Source organism: Dasypus novemcinctus, chromosome 3 (genome assembly GCF_030445035.2).
Source record: "Dasypus novemcinctus isolate mDasNov1 chromosome 3, mDasNov1.1.hap2, whole genome shotgun sequence".
Lineage (NCBI taxonomy): Eukaryota > Metazoa > Chordata > Mammalia > Cingulata > Dasypodidae > Dasypus > Dasypus novemcinctus.
In genome coordinates, this window is record NC_080675.1 from 68,113,396 (window position 1) to 68,125,570 (window position 12,175).

The window sequence follows — 12,175 nt, forward strand, 5'->3', positions numbered from 1 at the left end:
TCATGAATATTTTATCCTCACCTCCATATTTGGAGGAAAATTTTGTTGGATAAAGAATTCTCGGCTGGCAACTTTTCTAGTTCATTATCCTAATTGTATCATACCATTGTCTTCTCACTTCCATGGTTTCTAATGAGAAATCCACACTAAGTCTTATTGGGTGTCCCTTGTAAGGTTTGCTTCTCTCTTGCTGCTCTCAGAATGTTCTCCTTATCTTTGACATTTGACATTCTGAGTAGTATGTGTCTTGGTATAGGTATGTTCAGATTTATTCTAATTGGCATATCTGTATTTCTTGGACATGTAAGTTCATTTCTTTCATGAGAGTTGGGAAATTTTCAGCTCTTATTTCCTCAAATATTCTTTTTCCCTTTTCCCTTCTCTTCTCCTTTTGAACTTCCATGAAACTTATGTTGCTGCGTTTCATGTTGTCATTCAACATCCTGAGCCCCTGCTCAATTTTTCCCTTTCATTTCTCTTTTTAATTTCAGCTGTTCTGTCTTCAGTATCACTTCCACTTTCTTCTATCATTTTGGGACTATTGCTGTATGTCTCTAATGTGTGTGTGTGTGTGTGTGTGTGTGTGTTTTATGCACCAGGGGCTGGGGATTGAACCCAAGACCTTGTATGTGGGAAGCTGGCACTCAACCACTGAGCCACATAGGCTTCCCTGAGGTGTCCCTCCCCACTGCCCTGAGTTGGCTCTCTTGTCTGTTTGCTCATTGTTATTTTTTGTTATTCATTGTCTGCTTGTTTGCACATTGTTTTTGTTGTTGTTGTTGTTTTCTCTTCTGCTTGTTTTTTTGTCTTTAGGAGGCACTGGGAACCAAACCCAGGACCTCCCATGTGAGAGGCGAATGCTTAACTACTTGAGCCACATCCGTTCCCCCTAATATGTTTTTCTCTCCTTTTTTAAAGATTTCTTTTTATTTATTCATTTCTCCTCTCCCCATTGTTGTCTATGTTAGTTGTCTGCTTTCTGTTTGTCTTCAATTTTAAGAGGTACTGGGAACCAAACCCGGGACCTTCCATGTGGGAGGGAGGCACCCAATCACATGAGCTACTTCCACTCCCTCTAATATGTTTTTTATCTCACCTATCATCTTGTCTTTCGTTCCCATGAGCTCTGTTACTTTTCTATTCAGGTTTTCAAATTCTCCTTTTTGCATGCTCAATGTCTTCATGATGTTGCTTATCTCTTTAGCCATATTGTCTTTCAACTCATTAATTTGATTTTGGAAACTTTTGTGTTTCTCATTAATTAGTCTCAAATCCTGTGTCTCTTCTGGGGCTTTTATGTACTCCTTTTCTTGGGCCATGTCTTCCATTTTCTTAGTATGGCTCATAATTTTTTGCTGCTTTCCAGGCATTGGATTACAATGGTGAGCTTTACTCTGATGCTTAACTTCCCTGACTTTTGTAGGGATTTAGTGGTAGGAGGCTGTTATTGCTGTTCTTTGATTCTTGTTTCAACCGAGTCTTTTTTTTTTTTTTTAAAGATTTATTTATTTATTTAATTCCCCCCCCTCCCCTGGTTGTCTGTTCTTGGTGTCTATTTGCTGCGTCTTGTTTCTTTGTCCGCTTCTGTTGTCGTCAGCGGCACGGGAAGTGTGGGCGGCGCCATTCCTGGGCAGGCTGCACTTTCTTTTCCCGCTGGGCGGCTTTCCTCATGGGCGCACTCCTCGTGCGTGGGGCTCCCCCATGCGGGGGACACCCTTGCGTGGCTCGGTACCCCTTGCGCGCATCAGCACTGCGCATGGCCAGCTCCACACGGGTCAAGGAGGCCCGGGGTTTGAACCGCGGACCTCCCATATGGTAGACGGACGCCCTAACCACTGGGCCAAAGTCCGTTTCCCTCAACCTGAGTCTTTAGGATTGATCCTCTTAGTTGCTCAAAACTAGGCTCTGGGTTGCAGTAATGGGTTGCAAACCTGCTTCCTAGGGTTTTGGGGAGGGAGACTGCTATAAAGCAAAAAATCCCCTTATTTACTTTATTTTTATTTATTTCTCTTCCCTTTCCCCACCGCCCTTCCCAGTTTGTCAGCTCTCTATGTCCATTTGCTGTGTATTCTTCTGTGTCTGCTTTTATTCTTGTCAGCGGCATGGGGAATCTGTTTCTCTTTCTGTTCTGTCATCTTGCTGCATAAGTTCTCCATGTGGGCAGCGCCATTCCTGGGCAGGCTGCACTTTTTTCGTGTGGGGCGGCTCTCCTTATGGAGCGCATTCCTTGTGCATGGGGCTCCCCTGCGCTTGGGACACCTGTGTGGCACAGAACTCCTTATGCACATCAGCACTGTGCATGAGCCTGTTCACCACGTGGGTTAGGAGGCCCTGGGTTTGATCTCTGGACCTCCCATGTGGTGGGCAGACACTCTATCTGCTGAGTCAAATCCACTTACCTCTTATTTACTTTTAATTTCCTCACATGTACTTCCTTGGTCTGCCAGCAGATGACTTGCTTTGGCACCCCTCTCAGTTCATTGCCTGGTTGGAGTGTTTTTGCTGCAACATGGACAGGATCATTGTGGCAGAGGATCCTGTCTGGAGACTTGAGAGACTTGTAATTTTAACTTTCTTAGAGACCTTTGCTGGCTGACTCCTCCCTTTTCCCAGGTAGGAAAGAATTCCACTCCCTACTACATCCTCAAAAAACAGTCCTGGTTAGTAGAAAGGGAGACTGAGAGGGTTGGATCTTTTTAGTCCTGTGCCAGCTCCTAAGGCAAACAATGGCGTGAACCCACCCAACCTGGAAGGGCTCTGTGGGACACAGCAGACCAAATTTGTGGGTCAAAAGCTGAGTCAGCCTTAGGTGTGTCCCGCTCTCTTCCCTTTCCCTTTCCTGCAGAGGTAGATCCCTGGGGGCCACTTTGTCTGTATCCACTGCTAAGCCAGAGGCCTGAGAATTCTAAAGTGTCTTTAGTGTAGGGGAGGACGTCAGCAGTAGCAGTTGTGGTTTTAACTCAAAATTTTGCCATTGCTTTTCTTTTCCTTTGTCTCTCTCTCTTCTGGGCAGCGTCCAGCCTGCATCTGATATCCTAAATCCTAGAAGATTTTTTTCCCAGGATGTTTCTGTCTATCTTCTAGCTATTTTTATGGGAGAGAAGAGTCCTGTGTCTTTCTAGTCTGCCATCTTTCCGGAAGTCCTTTGTGACATTATTCTTTGCATTTAAACAACTTACCTGAATCGGAAAACACTAAAGATGGTGACCTTTTTAAAGTGGTCCCTACTTTCAGTGGAGGGCGGAAGACAATGTTTTCTAAAGGGGAACTTTCATTTTTTGATATTCTCACCTCATCTTCAAAAATATTTAAGTATAGAAGGGAGAAGATCAATCAAATTCCTTTTTAAATGAGAAGAAAATTAATATTTATTGTAATAGAAGCTACTGGATCTTATAAAATTCAGTGTCATAGGTCAACGTATTATAATCTTAGTCACATATGACCCTCAGTTAAGCCATATTACACTACTTTTAGAATGTTACTAGTCAAAAAACATTACTGAAAATTGAATTCTGCTTACTTTCAGATGCCATTTTTTCTGTTCCTGTAGGTTTCATTTGTTCCCAAGGATTCTGTTCCTTCTTCTCACAATCTTTAATGTCAAAAAGTTCTTTTTCCTCTTTCCTTTTTTGTCTCATTTTGTCATAAGTAGATTTTGAAATAGGAACTTTAGTCTGCATGAAAATTTGAAATATATGAAAGTGTTCAGGAATTTAAAATTTAAAATAACTATGTTGATTTCAAACATCAGTATATAAACATTAAATATCTATATAAAATAAACTATATATTTCTTAGTCATTATTCCAAGAATCCTAAAATCTAGAATTAAACTTGTGCTGGTAATATTAGTTCGTCACTCCTTGAGTGTATCCTAGAAAACTGCTGTAATATACAGTTGATTCTTGTTATTTATGCAAGTTATGGTCTAGAAAGTTGCCATGGACACTCAATCAGTAAATACTGAATCATTGCTCATAGGGGAAATACAGGGTTAGTTTCTGGCAAGCCTTGGATCACATTCATGTCAACCAATCAATACATAACCTTGTTTTATGTTTATTTCTATTTAAAGTCATCTTATTTAATATAGGTGGTTTATTCAATAACACTGAATTCAGTCAAGAGCACTATAACTCATGCATGGAGGAAGTTATCTATATAGTTTCTCCCTACAGTATATCACAGCTTCTTGAACTTAGGAATACTAGACAGCACTTCAGAACTACATTTGGGAACCATTTTAAACAGTGAAATAAACAAGAAAAAAAAAAACATAAATGTGAAAAACATGGCCTTAAATGTATTGCAAAAGGTACATTTATTTACAGGATAAGAACTGAAATAAGAAGGCACAGCATCAACTTGCTTGACCTCAGTAGGGAATGTGTACACTAGGAAACTGAAAATAAGAAAATATTTTGCCAATACACATGTCCATGAATGACTGTAAAAGTGTGAATAATAAGATTTGACTGTACATACACATATATAGTATATGCATATACATGTATGTATAAATAGAACATATACACCTTATACTATATTCTGTATTATTTCCTTTATATATACATACATACACACATATATATGTACACATATTCTTATATATCATATACTTTAATCCTAGATTAAAAACATGTTGTGGGAAAGGTGAATTATCTATACCTATTCTTTAAATGATTAAGGATCAGAAAGGTCAATGATACCAACAGGATTTTTAAAAATCTTAATCAAGACATGAACTCCACCCCAAATTTGAGATACACAAAACAACAATATCATGTGGGCTTAAATTTATCCTTATGATTAGTAAATAAACTTACATATTTTTCATCCTCAACATCAAGATAGGATGGAACACTTTGTTGGACTGCTCTCCATAAATCCCTGACGGTGGTTCAGTACTTTGTTTAACAGAAAATGTATCCCCGTTTTCCAAAGAAGACAGCACTGACTGGCTACAAGTTGCTGGTGCTGAATTTGGATTTCCAAATACACCTGAAATTAACCAACCATTAAATAGTCATTAGGTATTTATGTGATAGCACTCTGCATGGCAAAGTGTAAGACAGGGCTCTTGCTTCCAAGAGGCAAACAACATATTAAGAAAACACAAGTTAAATAATCATAAAAATAAAAACATATAAGCTAATAAAACAAAAATAAGAGGTGTCACAAAGCAGTTCATGAATATTATCAACTGAGAACTGCATACTTTAGTGCTGAGATCACAGAAGGAGAGGTTAATGTTGGCAGGGCATTTATGATGGTTTTAAGGAGCAAGGACTTGAGTTGGATTAGAAGACAGGCTAAATATAGACAGGTAGTGAGGAAGGAGGGGAGGACATTTTATGAGATGGGGATGCTTGTGAGCAGAGTTGAACAAATATGAAGCCTGTATGTGGAGTGAAGAAATAAATTTGGACTGGGAGAAAGCAAACAGAGGAAAATTAGAAAATAAGCATGTGAGAGTGGGCTGGAGACAACCTGAAGGGGGATTAACTCTAGCTGAGACTCTATCAAGCAAAGAAGTTAGGAAATATTTTCAAGTATTTCATTGTATTTAATTATATTGAACAAAAATAGTTAAAGATGTACACTCTCAATGTGTATCACTGCATTCTAGTTTTACAAGTGAAAAAAGAAACTATTACCAGAAACCAAGGCAAGTTATAAAGGATATCTGCAAATGTATTGTTGAAAGGCCCACTATTATCCCAAAAATATATAACTTAGGAGTTAAATTGTGATTTACTTAGACTTTTAATGGGAGACCATAAATTATATTAAATTTATATTGATTTAATAAGCTGATAATTAAGGATTGCCATGAATTTAAACTATTCTAAAAGTGTCTTACCTGTTCTAAAACTGTCTTAGAAATACTTAAACTAAAGCTATTACATAGTATATCTCTCTGAAAATTGACATAAATCTGCCTTAGTTTCTTTGGAAAACAAAAATGTGAAGGTAAGTATTCACTTCTAATTTTTTCAATTTAATAATTTTTTAAAAAAGAAATCTCTTTCAACATGAAATACCCTCTTCTCTATTCTTCATCAATATACTTTCCTTATGTGTGAAGAACACATACAATTAAAAGCTAAATAACTTTGAAATACCTTTTCCAACAACTACTACTGAGTCTTCTGATAAAGTATTTGTGGATGTGAAGTCAAAACTGGAAATTTGTGGTAAATTTGATGATGACCCTGTATATCCTAAAAACAAAACGAAACAAACAAAAAAACAAAAATAGAGGCCCACATTAAAAATATTTACTTTTTATATGGTATTTTTAGGATATTGTAATATGGCTTTTTAAGGCTGAAATTTTATTTCATATAGTCAGAGTTTACAATTTTTTATTTACACATGTCCATTAGCTCAATAAATACTTTTAATACCTACTATAGATCACAGATTAGAGTGGGAAAAAGGCATAATGATGAAGGGAAAGCCTTCTCTAATTACCCAAAACAGATCAGGTCCATCTTATAGCTCCTGTCGTTTTCTAGGTTTTTATGTCAGTTTGTATTTATTTAATTATACTATAAGGTCCATGGGGACAGGACTTATATTAGTTTTTGATTATCATTTATTTCCAGGGCTTGGCACATAGTAGGTATCCAATAAATATGTTAGATGAATATATCAAAGCAGAAAAAAATGAAAAGCAAAATTATAATTATTTGAGTTTATGAAAGCAAAGCAGTTAATTACATATATTTAATTAAGTACCTACTTTTAAAAATAAGCATATTATTAATATTTTACAAACCTGTTAAGGCAAATGACTTGTTCTGGCTTTATGTGAACATGGCAGAGATTAAAGAAACCCATGTATGTGATAATTTTTCACATTTACCTTCTTACTTTAGTTTGAAATAATAAAAATTAGTGTGCATTCTTATAGTACACACCAACTGAAAGAAAAATAAGGTATCCCAGAAAAGTGTTCAGTGACAAAGGAAAGCATATTTCAGTAAATAGAACAATCTTCCCAACAATAGTATACAAAACAAAATCTATACACTGTCAAGACATATTGAATAATTATACAAATTTCATTGAGGAAAAAAATACCAAGCACATGCTATCTTTATGTAATTTAATTTCATTTATCAGAGTTTTCATTTTTTGCACTATAACATTGCCCAAGTCTCAATTCTAAATATAAGAAAAACATGTTTAAAGGCTTCTTCATACATGCACTGTCCTTACATAATCTTACCTTACTTCTGTCCAGTTCATTCAAATACAGAAAGAAAACATTAACACATAGGATCTAGAATTTACCAACATATCAAATATCCATCATTAATCACTTTACAAAGTTATTAATTGGTGTTCCAAGTTATAATGCTAGCCAGCAGTAGAGAAGGATGGAAAAGAAGGGTATCATTCTAAGAGATAATCTTAAGAAGTCTGAGATTTCTTGTAAAATGTACTTATTCACACATATCTTTTAGAAGTCTTTTAATTCTTTTCAGCAGTATGCTCAAAATTCATTTTAACCTGTGTATTTGATAATGCAGTTTTTTAGTGGCTGTGTCCAAGGCTATTAGTTTTGAATGGCTCATTACCATGCCATTCATTTAACTTGCGTTCAATGAGCAACAGTAGGTACAAAGCATGATAGAGGTATAAAGATGACTAGGACACTATCTTTATTAGTCAGCCAAAGGGGTGCTGATGCAAAGTACCAGAAATCTGTTGGCTTTTATAAAGGGTATAATTTAGGGTAAAAATTACAGTTACAAGGCCTTAAAGAATCCAACCCAAGGCTGTTTTTCACCAAAGTCTGTGGTCAGGTGTTGAAGCAAGATGGTGGGTAATCTCTGTGAGCATTCAGCCTTCCCCTCTCTCAGCTACAGCCTGGCATAGGGCTTGTTTCTTTCCAAGCTCAACTGCAAACTATCAGGTGAATGGCTCACTTCTCTTTTTGGGGGTGCAGGATCAAAGTTCTCTCCTCTGCCCTGTCTATGGAGTTTTCTCTCTCTTCCCGTGTCTTCTTTTTTTTACACTTAAAAATTTTTTTTAATGTTTTTTAAAAATTTATTTTTATTTATTTCTCCCCTACCCATACCCTGTTGTCTGCTCTCTGTGTTCTTCTGTGTCTGCTTGTGTTCTCGTCAGGTGGCTCCAGGAACCGATCCTGGGATCTTCTGGAGTGGGAGAGAGGTGATTACTCTCTTGTTCCACCTCATCTCCCTGTTCTGCTATGTCTTCTTATTGTCTCTCCTCTGTGTCTCTTGTTGCATCATAAAAACCACTATTTAACTGGCAAGGACTTTTGAATCAATCATATTAGAACTCTGGCATCTAGTGGAACACTGTGCAGCAGCCAGAGAGGAACTAGAGAAAGAATGGTAAATTGTGATAAATGGCCCACTCATGGGAAAAAAACAACTTGCCAGAAACCATCCCTGAGGATACTTATATATTGGAACTATTAGTCAAAGGCTTTAAATCAACTGTTTTATATATGTTCAATGAACTAAAGGAATCCATACACAAAAAAAATAGAGGAAATTAAGAAAGAAAATCTTGCCTGAACAAAATAAAAGAGAAAGAAATTATAAAAAGGAGCCAAACTGAAATTTTGGGATTTCAGAGCATAGTAATTGAAATGAAAACCTCATTAGACAGATTCAACAACAGATTTGAATAAGCAGAAGGAGTAATCCATTAACTTGAAGACAAGACAACTGAAATTATCCAGCATGAAAAGCATACAGGAAAAAATAAAGAAGAAAAATGAATACAGCCTGAGGAACTTTTGGGATACCATCAAGTATACTAATATATGCATCATTAGAGTACCAGAAGGACAAGAGAGAAAGAGGCAAAAAAAAGTATTTGAAGAAATGATGCGGGAAACGGACTTTGGCCCAGTGGTTAGGGCGTCCGTCTACCATATGGGAGGTCCGCGGTTCAAACCCCGGGCCTCCTTGACCCGTGTGGAGCTGGCCATGCGCAGTGCTGATGCGCGCAAGGAGTGCCTTGCCACGCAAGGGTGTCCCCCGCGTGGGGGAGCCCCACGCGCAACGAGTGCGCCCGTGAGGAAAGCCGCCCAGCGTGAAAAGAAAGAGCAGCCTGCCCAGGAATGGCGCCGCCCACACTTCCCGTGCCGCTGACGACAACAGAAGCGGACAAAGAAACAAGACGCAGCAAACAGACACCAAGAACAGACAACCAGGGGAGGGGGGGAAATTAAATAAATAAATAAACCTTTAAAAAAAAAAAAAAAAAAAAAAAAGAAATGATGGCCTAAAACTTTCCAAATTGATGAAAGACATAAATATGCACATTCAGCAAGATTAAAAAACTGCAAGCAGGATAAACTCTAAGAGATTTATACCAAGACACAGTATGGTGAAACTGTCCAAATCCAAAGTCAAAGAGAAGATTTTGAAAGCAGCAAGAGAAGGTCAACTTGTCATATGTAAGGGCTCTTCAATAAGATTAACAACTGTTTTTTCATTAGAAACCATGGAGGCCAGAAGACAGTGGGAAGACATATTTAATGTTCTTAAAGAAAACAGCATTAAAGTAGACTTACTGGTAGTATTCTACTATAATTTATTGTGATTCTAGCAAAGGAAGAAATTATATCATTGATGTGGAAGCAGTGGCCACTGAAGGTTTTGAGGGCAGGGAAAGGGAAAAACAAGTGTGATATGAGGACATTTTCAGGACTTGGGAATTGTCCTGAATGATATTGCAACGACAGATACAAGTCATTATATATCTTGCCACAACCTACAGAACTGGGTGGGAATGAGTGTAAACAACAATGTAAACTTTAATCCATGCTCCAAAATGTGTTCATCAATTGGATATACTCATAGTGGCAACAATTAAAAACCACAGCAGGGGGGTACTGGGTTCCTGGCCAGTGGTGCTCTGTCGCGGTCCCTAGGGGAGCAGCGACAGTCTCCCAGGTACAGCGGTGGGGACCTGGAGGGAGTGAGGGTTCAACAGTGAGCCCCTGATGCTAATGACTATGCTTGTGAGCTGATAAACCTAAAATAAGAACAAGGCCTAGAGCAACATTGTGCCTGGGAATTTCCTCCTGTCAGCCTTCATGTTACTCAAATGTGGCCAGTCTCGAAGCCAAACTCAGCATGTAAATGCAATGCCTTCCCTCCAGCGTGGGACATGACACCCGGGGACGAGCCTCCCTGGCAACGAGGGACCACTATCAAATACTAACTGATGATGCAACTGGAAAAGGACCTTATATGGAAGGTTCAATGCGGATCAGCAGAATATCCATGTCTACATAAAATAACATGACTTTAAAATGCTGTTTGACCTAAAGTAAGGGGGAAATGGAAAGGAGAAATGAGTTTATATGGCTACGAGTTTCTAAAAAAGAGTCTGGAGGCTGGCAGAAGGATTGCCCTCATGCACAACTGAGCAGAGTCAGAGAGACAGATAAAGCAGATACAACCCCCAGATATTGGTTCCTTTGAAGGCTAAAGAGACCCATGAGAGTTATGGCCATGGCCGATGGGGTTAACTACCAGGGCAGATGGCCCCTCTTTGGAAATGGTGTTTATGTGTGATGAATCTGGACTCAGATGGGATCTCCCTTCATAAGACTTTCATGCTAATGTGCTGGAGGTGCAGTTAACGTTGGGATTTAAGATATATTTAGGGGATTTGAATCTCTGGACTGACAATGTGATAGCCAGGTCCTGAGCCTCAACAGACTCCAGCACCTACAATCTGATTTATTGGACTTACCACACTCAGCTAAGATGGAGTTGAAGAAGGACAATCACCACACCATGGAGCCTAGAGTGATTACAACTGAAAATGGGAGGATTGCATCCAGCATCCATGTGGAATTTGAGCCTCCTCTTGACATAGAGGTGCAATGGACACAACCAATCCAATGTCCACATAGAAGAGGTGGTATTGGATTGAGAAAAGTGGACATGGTGGACGATGGGTATGGGGAAAGGCAGGAAGAGATGAGAGGTGGAGGTGTCTTTGGGACATGGAGCTGCCCTGGATGGTGCTTCAGAGGCAATCACCGGACATTGTAAATCCTCACAGGGCCCACTGGATGGAATGGAGGAGAGTATGGGCCATGATGTGGACCATTGACTATGAGGTGCAGAGGTGCCCAAAGATGTACTTACCAAATCCAATGGATGTGTCATGATGATGGGAACGAGTGTTGTTGGGGGGGGGGAGAGGGGGGGGGTGGGGGAGTGGGGTTGAATGGGACCTCACATATATATTTTTGATGTAATATTATTACAAAGTCAATAAAAAAAAAAAAATGTGTTCATCAATTGCAATGAATGTACCACACTAATGAAGGATGTTGTTAATGTGGGAAATTGTGGGAGGTGTGGGGAGTGGGGTATATTGGAATCCCTTATATTTTTTATGTAACATTTATATAATCTAACTATTGTTATATATAAAAAAAAAGAAAAGAAAAGAAAAGAAAAATAAACTAGCTGTCAACCAAGAATTCTGTGTCTGGCAAAATTATCTTTCAAAAATGAAGAAGAAATTAAGACATTTACAGATAAACAAAAGCTGAAAGGGCTCATTACCAGAAGACCTGCACTATAAGAAATGCTAAAGGACGTCTTTCAGGCTGAAAGAAAAGGACTCTAAAAAGGAACTCTAACCCATAAGAAGAAATAATGAACACTGGTAAAAGTAATTACATAGATAAATATAAGATTATGTATTCTTGTACTTTTGTTTCATAGTTGCTTTGCTTCCTCCCACCCCATGACTTAACAGGTAAATGTGTAAAATATATTTAAAATCTCTGTTAATGAGTATATAATGTATAAAGATGTAATAGAAAACAACAGCAATATAAAGGGGGAGGAAGCAAGATATATAGAATGAGTTTGTATACTATTGACTATAGGTTGGTGCTAGTTGAACTAAGTTATTAGTTTAAGATATTATTTGTAATTACAAAGATAACCACTAAGAAATAACTAAATCATATAGAGAAAAGGAAAGAGGAAAGATATCAAAATGGTACACTACAAAAAAGCAGCTAAATTTAGAAAATGCAGTAATGGAGTAATTTAGGAACAAAAAACATACAAGACCTATAGAAAATAAATAGCTAAATGGCAGAAGTAAATCCATCTTTCTAAAGTGAAAAGACTACCTATGG

General features: G+C 38.0%; 1 protein-coding gene across 1 annotated transcript in view; it reads right to left on the bottom strand.

The window, feature by feature from the left end:
- The window catches only part of TOGARAM1 (TOG array regulator of axonemal microtubules 1), a 127,551-nt gene that overhangs the window by 40,895 nt on the left and 74,481 nt on the right, over positions 1 to 12,175 (bottom strand). The window contains 4 exon segments of the mRNA XM_012521568.4: positions 3,524 to 3,677; positions 4,830 to 4,882; positions 4,885 to 5,004; positions 6,129 to 6,227. Coding sequence (XP_012377022.3) covers positions 3,524 to 3,677; positions 4,830 to 4,882; positions 4,885 to 5,004; positions 6,129 to 6,227 — 426 coding nt within the window.